This window comes from Rattus norvegicus, chromosome 20, assembly GCF_036323735.1.
Source record: "Rattus norvegicus strain BN/NHsdMcwi chromosome 20, GRCr8, whole genome shotgun sequence".
In the NCBI taxonomy this organism is placed as follows: Eukaryota; Metazoa; Chordata; class Mammalia; order Rodentia; family Muridae; genus Rattus; species Rattus norvegicus.
The window spans coordinates 19,845,218-19,860,812 of NC_086038.1; the positions used below are offsets into that span (position 1 = coordinate 19,845,218).

General features: G+C 42.0%; 1 protein-coding gene across 3 annotated transcripts in view; it reads right to left on the reverse strand.

Annotated features, from left to right (window-relative positions):
• Tmem26 (transmembrane protein 26) overlaps nt 1-15,595 on the reverse strand; it is a 53,199-nt gene that overhangs the window by 25,438 nt on the left and 12,166 nt on the right. For 2 of the 3 annotated variants that reach the window (XR_005497258.2, NM_001107623.1), the window contains exons 2-3: nt 9,175-9,253; nt 3,498-3,611 (exon numbers count right to left, since the gene is read on the reverse strand). Coding sequence is in view for 1 of the 3 variants with exons in the window: in NM_001107623.1 (NP_001101093.1) it covers nt 3,498-3,611; nt 9,175-9,253 (193 nt within the window). In the remaining 2 variants the exon portion in view is untranslated. Of the gene's footprint in view, nt 1-3,497; nt 3,612-7,778; nt 7,934-9,174; nt 9,254-15,595 lie in introns of those variants that run through there. The other variant, XM_039098744.2, reaches the window with a different exon arrangement.

Here is a 15,595-nt window from a genome sequence, read left to right on the forward strand (position 1 = left end):
AATAATTGTAATATTTCCTATCTTTACTCTGAATAATTAGTATTTTACTCGATAGTCCATAATTCAGCAAGAAAAAAAAATAAGTCTGCCTTTAATCTTAGGTTTGAGAAAATGTTAGATCCCACGGTATATTCGAGAGGAAATATCCTTCCCGTTTAACTTCTAAGTAAATTTTAAAGTACATTACTATTGGCTTAGACTAAAATATTTAAAGACTACAAGATCTATGTCACAAGTAATCAGGATAACGGCTGCAGGTGATCTACACAGGCAGCCGGCCTAGGGCGGTCATCTTCGGATCAGGTCTCATACCAAGTACACACGAACAAAGCAAGAGAAATGACCAAGGACTGGTCAAATCCACACAGGAAGATCAATAATTATTTTTTGACACTTTCTTCTTTTTTTTTTCTTTTTCTTTTTTTCGGAACTGGGGACCGAACCCAGGGCCTTGCGCTTGTTAGGCAAGCACTCTACCACTGAGCTAATCCCCAACCCCGACACTTTCTTCTTGACATTTCTCCTGTGTGGCTTCCCATACAACTCATTTAACTCACATGGGCAAGACATTATCACGATAAATATGACCGTTTGAGTTAAGATGAAACTTGGGAGTGACTTGTCCACAGTGACACAGGGTAAGTTCTAACTAAAACTCGGATAATGATGCAGGGGTCGCTCTAATCTACGCTGGGACTTATTTTAGAAAACACCCTTCGGTGGTAGAAATCTCTGTCTGTCTTGAGCCCCTTCTGTAAACTGTTTTCAAAGTGATCATTATCAACTTGATAAATATAAGACGTGTGAAGAAAAAGAACCACCCTCTCACTCTATTTTAGCAAATAGTCTTTTCTATTATATGAATATTATAGATCACACACACATATGTATATATACACATATATATACATACACACACATTATATATATATATATATACATATATATATATATATATAATAGAAAGGGAAAGTTGTGCTCACTGGAAAAAAAGAAATTCATTTTCCTTTTCCAGACATCACACGTATTTTTATATGCAGAAAGTCTTGAAGAATTGGGGGGAGAAAGAAGAAAAAACTTTCTCAGACGTTAAAAACAAATGGTAGAATAAAATTTGACATTCAAGAGTCAATCTATATCCTGGTAAAGAAATAGATATTGGGGCTAAAACTCAGTGTTCCTTACATTGTCACTGTGGAAAATAAAACAGTTGCTTATGAATCTAACAAAATGTTAAAGTACATACTACATGTATACCTCTGTTAAAATACATGTATTAGTACATGGATACACATATATGTAGATATACACATATATGTGTCAGATACACACACATACATGGTGAAAATACTAAGTGCTGAGGAGTTAAGTCAGTCTCTCTGCTTTGTGGAAATCAAACATGGGGCCTCACGTCTGTGAGGCCTGTGCCCTAGCTTTGAACTATGTGCAGTCCTTGAAGGCTGGAATCAAAGAGGAACGAACTGGAGAGAGGTCTCATGTCCATGAATAAGGACGCTCTACCTTGTCAACCCGCCAGTGGTCTGTGACTTGGCATGGATTCAATATCAGCTCAACTGTAATTCTATCAGTTCTTTGGCGAGCGAAGACCTGAGCCTAGAGTTTACAGGGAAAGGTGAAATATTCAAACGAGCTCGCATGACATCACAGCAGAACAAAGCTGGAGCCCCATGCCACGTGAGCCTTAGGACTTACTGCTGCAGTTACACAGACAGCGCACTTCGTGTAAAAGATACAGACACACAGAACCATGGTCCAGAACAGAGAACCCAGAAACAGACCCCACAAACCCATTGTAATTTTCAATGTATTAGCAAATGCATTTCAGTGGAGATAACTGTTTTTTTTAAAGTTCCTAGAATAATTAGGCATCTAAATGCTGGCAAACTAATTGATTAATTAACCAATTAATTAAAGAATCCCATGGAGCTAATGAGCTTGCACTCTTCCCAAAATTCAAAGGACTGCATGTAGAATGCAAAGCTGTCCAGTGCTCAGGTTAGGGAAAGCCAGCATGATGTGCGTCGTGGTGGTGATTTTAGATACAATATCTAAGTGAAGATCTGAGAAAGACATAGTAAGCTGTGCTTCGCTAAAATCAAAATTTCCTAGTCTGTAAAAGGCAAGAGGACAAAAGGGGCCCCTTTAACGCAGTTCTTCCTGTTGTGGTGAGCCCCAACCAGAAAATTATTTTTGTTGCTATTATATCCTGTCATTTTGCTGCTGTTCCTAACCATATTGTAAATATCTGTTCTTTCCAATGGTCTGAGAAGATCCCTGTGAAAAGCTTGTGTAACCCTCAAATGGGTCTTGACACACAAGTTGAGAACCTCTGAGATAGTGGGAGGTGGAGGGAAAGACAGAGAGACAGAAGGAAGGAGAAGGGGGTTCCCTTGTTAAGAGTGATTGGGGTGGGGTTGGGGATTTAGCTCAGTAGTAGAGCGCTTGCCTAGCAAGTGCAAGGCCCTGGGTTCGGTCCCCAGCTCCGGGAGAAAGGAGAAAAAAAAAAGAGTGATTGGGGTGGGTAGAAAATGGAGGTTCATTGACAGGCAAGCACATATTTTGGATAGACACTATAGATGATAGATAAATGATAGATAGATGGATAGATATATAGATGATAGATAGATAGATAGATAGATAGATAGATAGATGGATGGTAGATAGATGATAGATAGATGGATAGATAGATAGATAATAGATAGATGATAGATGGATAGATAGATAGATAAACGATAGATGAATGGATAGATAGATAGATAGATAGAGAGATAGAGAGATAGAGAGATAGAGACATAGAGAGACAGACTATAGTACATGTGTCTAAACCCATAGAATAAACAATACCCAATGTAAACTCTAATGTAAACTATGACCTCTGGTGACAATGACATCCAATGAGGTTCATCAATTTTTAATTAAAAACATTTGGTCTGTGGATAGAGCTCAGTTGATATGGTGCCTAGTGTGCATGCAGCCCTGCGTCCAATTCTCAGCACCACACACACCCGATGTGGAGGAACATACATGCCTATCATCCTAGCGTGTGGGAGGCAGAGGTAGGGAGATTAAACGTTCAAGGTCATTGTCAGCTCTGGAGTGAGTCGTCAGCCAACCTGCGTGATACCCGGCTTCAAATCTCTACAGACGTTCTAACATATCATCAGGGCGCCAGACGTGATATGAGGGGAGGCTGTGTATGAATGAAAGAGTTATGTATACATAGCTATATTTAAAAATATGGATGGGTAATTAGAGCACATAAATTTGTACATAGCTACCATGCTGCCATGCCTTTTCAGGCATGTTTCTAGACTGATGTTGAGAGCATGCTCCTAATTCATTAATGTAAAGTTATCATCAGATGAGGGTGGTATGGGCTTAATGAATGAAAGAAGTCCTTTTTAGCAATTCTTATCCCCCCCCAAAACCTGGGCAGCTTTAGGAAACTTCCCATAAATGGTGGGGAAAGCTCTCACCAGTTCAAGAATATTCCCCACGCCATCGGTGGCTCTGTGGGATGACAGGGTTTGATTGATGTCTCCTCTTCCGCTGAAGTTCTGGGCTGCCGTCTCAGACTGCGTGCTGCAATACTAAAGAATCGAGAGCAAGAGCGGGTCTGCAAAAACCATCACAACGAAGGAGCGGCAAAGCAGTTTCACTCCATGCAAGAGATTATAAGGACACGTGACATCCACGGAGAATGAGTAAACATCACAGGACCAGAATATGGGGTGGAAGACACCCGAGGAGAGTGCTCACTGCCTGTCTCCCTATCTTGTAGCTATCTTAGAAAGCTGTGAAACCTGTTCGTTGGTAACTGGGGTCCCTTCTTTGAACCTTTGTTGGGAACAATTGTGATACAAACTCTGGGAATGTCCTGTCAAAGCATTTACTTTATGAGTTTGTTTCTTACCAAGAACACTCTATCTAAAAATACCACTCCAGTTAAAAAAAAAATCCAATCCCTTTTCACTCTTCAGTCCAGGCACTGGCACAAACAAAGGGTCAGCATGTCGAGTGTCCCAGACACGAGTGTTGCCATAGAAGCCAGCTTGGGGTTGTGGGAAATTTGAGAATTGACCTAAAAGATGATTCCCATCTTTCTTTCTTCCAATCTGTACGTGAGTGTCTGCAAACAAGTTGTTTGTAGTTTGATCTAGACAGATACTGGGGAACTGAGATGACATGAGAGGTGGAAAAATTTATAAGAAAACAAAGAGACAACCTTTGACAATGTAACCACTGTGGGAACATACTTTACAGACCGGTTTTAGGGAGTGTGTGACTCTTCCTAAGCATCTGCAGTGCTGACATGTTTTACACACACGCACACGTGCATGTGCACGCATGCACACACAAACACACACAGGGAGAGAAAGAGATGGAGGCAGAGACAGAGAGACACATAGAGAGACAGAGACAGAGATAAAAACAGAGACAGAGAGACAGAGAGAGAGCCCACAGAAACAGACAGAGGAAGAGAGCTACTGTCACCATCTATCACCACCACCAATCACTATTACAACAGTCATCATCACTACCGTACTCCAGGACTACACATTTCTTAAGAGAAACTATTGGGGAGAGAAAAAAGAGCTCAAGTCATAAGAAATGATTTTTTCTTAATTAGTCTCAATGCTAATCTATTCATTCTCTCCATAAACAAGTAGACCAAAAGTCTACCAATAAGCCTTGTTTTCTGCTCGGAGCCCAAGTGACTCGTGTTGCACATGAAGTAGCATGAATAACTAGGAGCATGCACACTACGTGTGTACATGCATGTGGGGTGTGTACGCATATGTACGTGTATGTGTGCATATGCAAGGGAAAGTGCAAATAAGTATGCGCACAGATGCATGTCTGTGTGTGCATGTGTTTATAAGTATGTGCACAATTGTGTGTACATGTATGTGTGTAGCATATGTGCATGCCTATATATGTGTGTGTATTTATGAGCACGTATGTGCATGTGTGCGGATCTGGGTGACTTTGCATGTGTGTGTATGTTCTGTGTATGCACGCATACATGTGCACATGTGTATCCAGACATACCATTAAGGTTTCAAGAAGACAATGGTGACAAGACACTTAATCTTTTACAGTGTATCATCATTTACAGTGTTGCTAGAAACAAACTTTGACCACGTTTTTATAGACATGAAAATATAGTGTATATTAAAACCAGTGAGATGCTAAGATCTGGTCCCCTTATCTCTAAAACTGCACAAACACCTTGCTATTTACAGGAAATATCACCCTTGAGTTCAGTGCTTTCTAATGCGGAAGCAAAGGTCTCTTTATGAGCATCACGGTAACTGGGTTCCTTTGCTCTCCCGCTACTCAGTTTAAGACTAATGGAACCTTCCTTTACACGACATTACGGCCACCACAAATACAGTGTTTGAATCCTTATCCCTAAGTTGATTTGTTCTGCTTTTGGGCATGTCCTTTCAGTGATCACCATGAAAGGGATTTTAGGAAGGACATTTTTTGGTACCAGCATGTTATGTATTTATGGCCGTGTCATTAAAACCTAATGCAACCCTTCGGCTCAAACATAGGATGGACGTCACAGAAAGCAGGCCACTTCCACCCTTGTCAACGTGCTCTGTCAGAGGAAGAGCTCTCATGGGGTTAGAACTGCGATCCGTAGGATGGTTTTGTTTGTATTTGTGAAGATTACATCATGTCAGGAATGAAGTTCGGAAACTGGTCATTTAGAACAACCGGAATGTAAATGAATGGAGAATATTGGAAATTAAAATTTATATTTTATTTTAACTATGTGTATGTTTCTCTGCATTTTTCTTCAACATGCCTGCCAGTGACTGAAGAGGTCAGAGTGTCAGATTTCCTAGAGCTGGAGTTACAGGAGGGTGTGTCCAGTGGATGTCAGGATTCAAACTCGGGTCCTCTGCAAGGGCAGAGCATGTCTTAGTCAGGGCTCTATCTCGCTGGTCCCATCAGTGACAAGTAAATGACTCTTCCCATTGTGGAAAAATTCAGATGACTTTTATGCAAGCTCCTCAGAAACTTTAGAGAGTGTGCTCTTCTAGACCATGTATTGGTTCTGAATTTAAGCGATCTAAGCCCCAGGGCTTTTCTTCTATAAAACAGATATGGCTGTCCGGGCTTAATGAATGGGGGGGTCCTTAAATCTAGTGAGAAAATCTAATTGAAAACTCTCTGAAATATCAGTTCCTATTTAGCAAAAGGGATTATCACGAGAGGACAGAGTGGATGTCTGCATTGCCTTGAGTTCTGCAATGTCACTTATTTCTTTAAAGAGGATCCAAATATTTTCATCTCTCTCTCATTTTAACTTTTAATCTCTGCTTGCCCCACCCGCTTCAATCTCCGGACATTCATTTTTATTTTCAGTGTCAAATCCCAGTGACAAAGTTTTGATTTCTTTTGTAGTATGAAAATCACAGACATTTTTTGCCTTTGGCTCGAAACTCTTTTACTATTACTATTATTATTAGAAAGAGAGTTTTTGGTTGCATGCCATTGGTTATAATGGGATTTGACCTGTGTAGCAATTAATTGTGTAATTCTTTTATATTATGAACGCATTTGAGAGAAATGAATTGTTATTGTGGAGAACAGCCATGCTGTATGATTGGATCTGTTAGAGGGGAAATTGATTCCAATAACCACTGCCTATTTTCATAGTCCTGAGAGGACACTCAAGTAGCCCTCTGGCCCTTCATGATTTTTTTTTCTCAAATACATGGTGACTTGAATCAACCAATCTACAGCTACAAACATTCTTTAATGCAGACGTTGAGGCTGCCTCGGACTTTAATGAGTTTCACTAAGAGATCTGAGGAGGAGAAATGTGTTCTTCTTGTTGGCTAAAAGGTTGATATTAGCTTGGGAGTTTCTTCGAAGGAGACCCACCAAGGTAAATTGCTCTCCTTGTGCCTCAAGTGTGAAGGGAGCCTTTTTAGATAGAGTTCCATATAAAGTGGAGACTCAACCGTGATATAAAATCACAGCTGTAACAAAGAAATCCATACAGGGTCAATTTGGAGCAGATCTCGCCTAAAGCATTTTATCAATGAAGCCTCTTGGCTTATGCAGGAGGTTTCACAAAACCAATGACAGGTTTAGTCCTGAGCCAGACAAGTCCACAGAGGATGCAGGTCAATATCTAAAGTGCGACATAAGCCATGTATGCTGGGACACAGGAAGGTGAAGCAGGAGGATTAGGACAAGTTCAGGGCTAGCCTGGGCTAGATAGCAAATAGCAGGCTAGACTGTGACTCAAGAAAACAAACCAACCTGAATGATGGGAGCTGTTCTTACAGATGGGGATTGGATTGGAAGCCATGGTCATCTGTAGTTGGATATATACGATACCTTTCCCTGTGATGGACTTCATAATATAAGTCCCTTATGTTCCATTTTTTTATTTTTATTTTTAAATGTGTGTGTGTGTGTGTGTGTGTGTGTGTGTGTGTGTGTGTGTGTGTGTACAAGCACGTGCGCAAATGCATCCATGCTGGTGCCCGTTGAGGTCCGAAGAGGCCATTAGAGATCCTGGATTTGTTACAGCCAGATGTGGGTTCTGGGATCTGAACTTCAGTCCTCTGCAAGAGCAGCAAGTGTTCCTAGCAGCGGATAAGTTTCTCTCCGACCCAGAGATTTCTGTTTTACTGTGTCTCAATGTGTTTTCAATGGTTCCTAGAAGTTTGAATGCCTCCATGTGGGCACAGCTAAAGGTGTTTTGTTTACTTCAGTTTCATTTTTACCTATCTGTCTCTTTGAAATATCTTCTCCAGTAATGCTGGAAGGAAGCCTTAGCTTAGTGAGACTCATAGCATAGCGTCTTGGAGTTCATAGAAGATACAGGAGGTAAATCACATGCACAGAGACGGAGGGATGGCTCGGTGTCTAGGAGTATTGGCTGTGGAAGAACAAAGAGCAGAGTGAAAATCCCAACACCTGTATGAAAGGTAAGCTCTGATGCATGATCCCGTGTCCCCAGAGCTGGCAGGGACAGGGACAGACACAGGAGAATTACTGGGGCTTATTGACAGAGTTCAGGGACAGGTCTTGCCTTGAGATTCAGAAGAAGAGAGTGACAGAGAACATCCTGTGTCTTCCATTCTCTTCTGCAGGAAGAAGACAATTATAAATATGCACGTGTACACACACATACACACACACACACACACACACACACACACACACAGCCCGCATTCACACATGTACATACAAATGTCAGCGGGAAAATATATCATTTCACATTTCCGAATGAATTATAGCTAGTGTGTTGTAGGGACAGGAGAGTGGACCTTAGACAAAGATCACTGTGCTCACTCCTTTTTGGTCAACGTGACACAAGTTTGGGTCACCTAAGAAGAGAGAAGTTCAATTGAGAAAATGCCCCCGTCAGCCTGTCCTATAGGAAAGCTAGTGAGGCATTTTCTTAATGGATTATTTATGTAGGAGAGCCTGCATCAGAATGGACAGTGCCACCCCTGGGCAGGTGGTCCTAGATTGTATAAGAAAGCAGGCTGAGCAAGCCATGGCGAGCAAGCCAGTAAGCAGCATCCATCCACAGCCTTTGTTTTAGTTCATGTCCTGGGCTCTTGCCTTGTTTGAGTTTCTGCCTTGGCTTCCCTCAATGGACTGTGATCAGGCATATAAACCAAATAAAGGTCTTTCTTCCCCAAGTTGCTCTTGGTCATGGTTTTAGTCTAAGCAAACTAAACAAACTAAGATATCACCGACAAATAGTATTTGTCAAGTAATTGCAACTCAGAAGTAATTGCTATTATTTCTTTTAAAAAATATTTTAGGTATATGAGCATGCCATTGCTGTCTTCAGACACAGCAGAAGAGGGCACCGGATCCCATTACAGATGGTTGTGAGTCACCATGTAGTTGCTGGGATTTGAACTCAGGACCTCTGGAAGAGCAGCCAGTGCTCTTAACCACTGAGCCATCCCTCCAGCTACTATTATTCCATTATCTCATTAATTTCTCATAGATTATGGAGCCACTGTCTTTTGCCTCTGGCCCTTTACTACTTCAATTCTAGAAAATCCCAATCCCTGTGGAAAAGCTCACAACCGAAACAAATCGTGACCTATTCTGAAAATGGATCGCTGCTCAAAGTCGCCATCATTTAGAAACAAATACCTGGTTTCCATGGTGCATTTCAAGGAGCCACAGGGACGGCATGATGTTGATCAGGTACAAAAAGATGGCTGGAGAAAGCCTGAAGGCAGAGGAAGAGACTTTAGCTTTCTTAGTTTCTTAAATTTCAAAGAAGACAATTAAGGAAGTGGTGGAGGAGATGGTTTGGCAGGTAGAGTGTTTGCTGAACAGCCCGAGAACCTAATGTCAGATCCAAAGAACCCCGTAAATGCCAGGTGGTCTTGGGTAATCCCAGTACGCAGAAGGTGGGGACGTAGGACCCTGTGGGCAGCCTGACTGGCTAGAATTTCTGAATGGTCAAATTCTAGTTGCAAGGCTGTCATAGTGCCTCAATGCAGAAGATGGTATTGGAGAAGGTATCCAATGTCTGCCCTTTCCCTCCCACAATGTGGACACATATGTGCATCACACACACACACAGGCTCGTGCACACATATGCACACCTCCCTAAAAGGAGCTAAGAAAATGCCGGAGCCCAGTCGCTATCGCTCGGGGTTATTATTACATGATTTCTGCCACAGGGATTAGAGACACACAGCAACTGTAAAGCCACTACTAGCTGCTGTTCTCACCGAATCCCTAATCCAATTAATACAAGCTGACAGTAATATGGCATCCTGGGACACCACCAATTAGATTCAGGCACAACACTGCTTATTTGGTATTTAAGATGTTTTACAGAAAGCAAATTTTGCAGCCAGAGCAAATCCTGGATTTATTTCAACTTTGCGATTTCAAGGAAATTGAGAGTAATTTTTTTTTTTACCCCCAGTCATCGACTTATGAGCTCTCAGATGATATAGCCTCTCGCTAAGCACAAAACTCAAATGGTGGGGACAAGGATGGAGAATGGTTCTTTGGTCTCCTGTGCATTTGCGAAACAAAACAAAACTTAAGAAAGAAAGAAAGAAAGAAAGAAAGAAAGAAAGAAAGAAAGAAAGAAAGAAAGAAAGAAAGAAAGAAAAAAGAAGGAAGGAAGGAAGGAAGGAAGGAAGGAAGGAAGGAAGGAAGGAAGAGAAAGAAGAAAACATCTAAAGGTTTAGAAATTTTCAAGAGGTTTGTTCAATATTTGTTATTTTCTGATTCAAAGTTCAGAAGGACAGCTGAAGAGAGCACTGATGGAGACACACACAGATTCAAATGACCTGTGCTGACAATCTTCTAATCCCTTTCCCAATGCACGCATCAGCAACAATCATGGTGACCATCAACTCCTCACGCCAAGGGCCAACTTACATGGCTTTGCCAATGGAGTTGACTTTCTCCATTGAAAGTTGAGTTCTAGAAGTTGAACCTCTATAGTGATACAGGGTAACCGTGGTGGGGTTCAGTGAGTCTCCCACTCTGGATCCTACGTGAGAACTTTTGTGTGATGTCTTTGCATAGCTTTGTCTCAGGGTGCATGTTTGGAAGATCCCTCTCAACCCCCTTCACATGTGAAAGGCAGCATGACTGGACTCGGAGCCACTTTTAGAATGTGATTTAATTTCCAAATCCTGCCCGGCTTATGAACATGAGTCTGGAGTGAAACTACGGTAGCAGCATTGGCCTGGCAAGGGTCAGCGTGCCTCAGCGTCTGTTGGAAGAAAGAGCTCAGGGGAGAGTGGACCACACGGGTGTTCATTGCAGAATTCTACCTCTGCTCCTCAGTTTCACAATCCTGAATCACCGGGAAACAGACTCTTAGAGAGGGATTGTCTATTTGGGTTGCTGGTGGGCATGGGTGAGAGAGATTTTCTCAACCCAATTGAGTTGGGTAGATCTACCGTGAAGGTGGGCGGCACCATCTCTCTGCACTGTGTTAGCGAGAAGACGGCTAACAACGAAACGTGTAAAAACCCCCAAGCATTTATTCTCTGTGTGTTCTGACTGTGCATAGGGAACATTCAGTTCCTGCCTTGACTTCCCCACAATACTGCCCTGGGGCCTGGATTCGGAAACCAAATGAAGCCGTTTCTCTCTAATTTGCCTCTGGGTCAGGATATTTTCCATCACAGGAAGGGAAACAAAGCTACCACAGGGGGCAATGAAAGTTTATTTGTATCATTTTGAACTAGTGATTCAGGCACAGTGATTGCACCTGTAATCTCAGTACCCTGGAGGTTAAGATGCAGGAGGATTGCAAACATGAGGCCAATTTGTAAAGCATAGCAAGATCTTTCCTTTTAAAACCAAATAATAATAATAATAATAATAATAATAATAATAATAATAATAATAATAATAATAATAATATTAGAGAAGTAGACAAGGTGCTTTCCAAATTTACTTCTTCAAATTGCATTTGGTACTGGAGTAAACTTCCTTGAAAGAGTATCTCAAACTCAAATTAGTGGGTTAATCCATTTTAGTAAGAATGTCTTTAGTACCTGCTTATGCTTGTGAGATTAAATGTTACCCAAGCTGCACTAGAATAATTTAGAGAGAGAAAAAAATAAAACAAACAAAAAGATAAAAGTGGGAAAAAAGAAAAGTGGGTGGAGTTTTGAGAGGCTGTTTCCCCCCTTTGTTATCTTCCTTAATCTTCTGAGGAAAAAGAAGAAATAGAAAGGGCAAGGGGAAAAAAGGTCTTTTTAAAAAATCAATATTTAATATAGACACTCTTCTACTTTTGATTTCTTGCCAAAACCAATTTTGAAGCAAAAGGTTATGGGTCAAGATATTATTAAACTCTAACTTGGAAGATGTCTGAGCTGCAGAGAAATGTCAAAAACCCATGTCGAGCAGGCTCTTAGAAGAAAGAAACCATCCACCCTTTGACCTATATTATCACAGGAAACATGAGGAAGATTTGCTGAGAGACATGGGGAAGGACGTCAGTTCCGGTCAGAGGGCAAGCTGCCTGTCAGTTGTTTGTGTTTGGACACACTGCATGTTGGCCAAACAAAAGTTTGTTAACCTCAACTTAATTTCCAGCCTCACATCCCTAGTAATGCCATTAAAATAATAATCTGGGGGAAGTGTTAGGCACCGAACACAGTAGATCTCAAGGGAAGTCGAAAAGAAACCCATAACCTTAATATCTCTGATCCATTTCTATAATTAGAAAAGGTATCATTACCCCATTTCAGTGTAGTGCCCCTACACTGAAATGATTAGCTCAGTAAACACATGTGCATGCGCGAGCTCGCGCGCGCACGCGCACACACACACACACACACACACACACACACACACACACACAATCAATTCGCTATTTAAGAATTTCTGTGTTATGTAATATAGAAAGTCTAATCTCATTCACCCCATAGTCAGGACTCCAAGATCTGTTTTAATGCCTTACCCTACCCCATTCTATGAAAACCAGCAACTTCAGCCCCAACTTACTGCTAACTTAAAGCAAAGCAAGATAAAACCAATGGAGATGTGGACTGGGCTAGTGGTATGGTGCCTTCTGGAGCCTTGGGTTCCAGCTTCAGTGCTGCTAAAGCAAAGACAGTTTTGCAGAATTTCCTTCCTTCCACCATTCTTCCTTAGGGCTCTGTGACACACAGAAGGTGAGAAGAAGGCTCAGGTTGAGGGACCAATCACATTCCTCTCTTTCCACGGCCTCTTCTAACAAACCTTGTTCAGATCAGCCTAACGTGGCTGAGCTGTGAAGGGAGGTTGGGAACCACCTTTAAAGTGAACGTCTTCCCCCTGCTCCCCCCAAAAAAACCAAAGCCTTTTGGGGATGCTCTTCTGTACGTGTCTGCACATTTACCTCCAACTTAGATGTTCAGAGCACAGCAGGCAGTGTCCGGAGACTGTGTTGTCCACAAGACCCAAAGAATACAGAGCTATTTTGCAATCACGTGAATGTTAGATTAGCTTTCGGAATACCAGCTTTCTGAAGGCGGACTGCTTGCCTCCTGCTCCCTTTTCCTGAGTTTTCATATCTTCGCCTCCAAGACAGCACACTGTCTTGTTTAGTGTTCAGTTAATACCTGTTCAGCAAGAGTTTAATTGCTTAAATGCTTGTATTTGTGGATGAGGAATGACTGAATGAATAAAAATCGATGACTCAACAGACATGAACATGGGCCTTTTATTTCTGGCAGTCTAGTTAGTTCCAAAGATGCTCTTTGAGCCATGACCTTTGAAGAATTATTATTCAACATTAATTTTTTTCAAAAAGAGTTAACATACGGTTTTATGTACGCGCATATGTATGTGTGTTGGTGTGTGTGTGCGTGCACACCACATGTGTGCAGGTGTCCACAGAGGCCAGAAGACGTCATCGGACACCCTACATCTGGAGGTAAAGTGGTTGTGAGCTGCCTGAAGTGGAAGCTAGGGAACAGAGCTGGATCCTCTGGAAGAGCATCAGGTGATCTTGACTACTGAGCCACCCACTTCTCCAGTTCAATGACTCATCCCGTCTAAGGCATAACGGTCAGTAGCAGCGGTCACCCAGAAGAGCTCAATCGCAATGCTTCCTCTTCCTTTCCTTAATGGTTGTACATTACTTACCTTTGGAGACGTATGATTGGCTAAGGGTGTTCGCAGAGCACCGTGACCCATGTGACCAACCTTTCAGTCTCAGTTACAGAGCTTTGGCCCTCCCCACCAGCTCCACGTGCAAATAAAACAGAAACCGCTCATTCGCTTAAATCACAGGGTGTTGTTAGCACAGCTGAGAACACCACAACTCACGAACACGAGCGCTAGCGTCACACTCGACCTCTACAAGGCGGAGAGTTGTGTGGGTCCCGTGCCTGTTGTAGGCTTGAGGAAGCAGCCAGCTCCCAGCCCTGCATGCCTCTGGGCTGAGTTGCTTCAACAAGCTTATACAGAATTCTTCCAATGCCTCCCTGATTCGTGGTCTCAGGAACGTATCTGATGCCAGTCTGGGACGTCTGTCCTCTGCCACAATGGAGTCTGATAACTTCCTTCTCCTGGCTCACGTCAGCAAGATAGACTCCTCTACAAAACTTCCCCCTGTCACACGGGTTGCAAAAGTTCCCTTTACGCTGTTTTTTCAAATGTGTTTCAAAATTTATAATTACGTGGGCATGTTAGTGTGTGTTATGTGCTGGATATCATTTCGTTATGCGCCTTCCCCCCGGTTATCCTAAATTTAATGTGCACACAATTTTGACTCTCTGCCCCTAATTAAATGATGCTCTCTTTCGGAGAGCTTGGCACATGTGGGCTCCCCACAAACGGTGATTTGATAAAGGCCCTGCTTTGATTAGAGATAGCTTCTCTAAATAAAAACCATAAGTTAATCATTTTCATCAGAAATTTTATTTAGCGAAACTAATGGTTTTGCTTTTGTTTCGTTTTTTGTTGTTGTTGTTGTTGTTTTTGTTTGGTTTTTTTTCTGCTCGTATGAACGTTCAGTGTCTCACTCTGAGAAGACAGCCGCACCATATTAGTTTGGAAGACCAGAGTATCCTTTAAAATGCTTTTATAATTTGTTTATTCAGCGTCTGCTGCATGCATGCATGACACAATACATTCATGCAGGTCAGATAATAACCTTCCGGAGTTGGTGCTCTCCTTCCGTCGTGTGGGTTCTGAGGATCGAACTCGGGTCCCCTGGCTTGGCAGCAAGCACCTTTATAAATTGAGGCAACTTGTTGTCCCAAGTCTACAGTATTATGGATTTTATGTCATGAATACTCTTTACCTTTGGAACCAGGCGAGTTTGAATCAATTCACACGAGTTTTCTTAGAGCGATCAGATAATTGCACTGTGTGTGTTTTTGTGGTGTGTGGTGTGGTATATGTGTGTGTGTGTGTGTGTGTGTGTGTGTGTGTGTGTGTGTGTTTATATGCATTTGCCTTGATGGCTTTGGAAATACTTAGACTCCAAACAGCTTGTTTGATGAATAATGTCCTAAGAGACTCAGCTCAGAAATCAAATGAGTTGGGTTTCCGGACAGTTATTTATATAAATGCCACGCATTGTACTGCTGGACACTGACTTAAGGACATCACTTAAGGACTATAAAACATCCCAGTGGGAAATCTTTGCAAACCTGACAATAGCCCACCACCAAGGAGCTAACGGCTTGGAGAAACTCAAATGCATAATAATCTTCATTAATGTTACCCGGGCCAGCTTGTTTCTGTAACACCACATTATCTTGTTCAGCTGTGTTTTCTAAATTAAAACTCCTCTGAACATTCCTAATACAAGTTCCCTCCAAAGAAGCACCTCGCGGGTCTTGCCTTTGTATATTAATGTAATTATCGGCCTATTAACGAATTTGTTTACGTGGTCTCGTTTCCTGACCATGTGCTCGGCTGTGTATGCCTTGCTTATTTCGACTCTGACTCTCTCCTTATTTTATTTTTTTCTTTTAAAACAAGGTCTCGGATACCTCGGGCTGGCTTTGAACTCCTGCTCCTTCGCCCTCCATCTCTCTAGCGTTGGGGTTGTGAGCACACACGGCCACATCCAGCTTTGCACTGA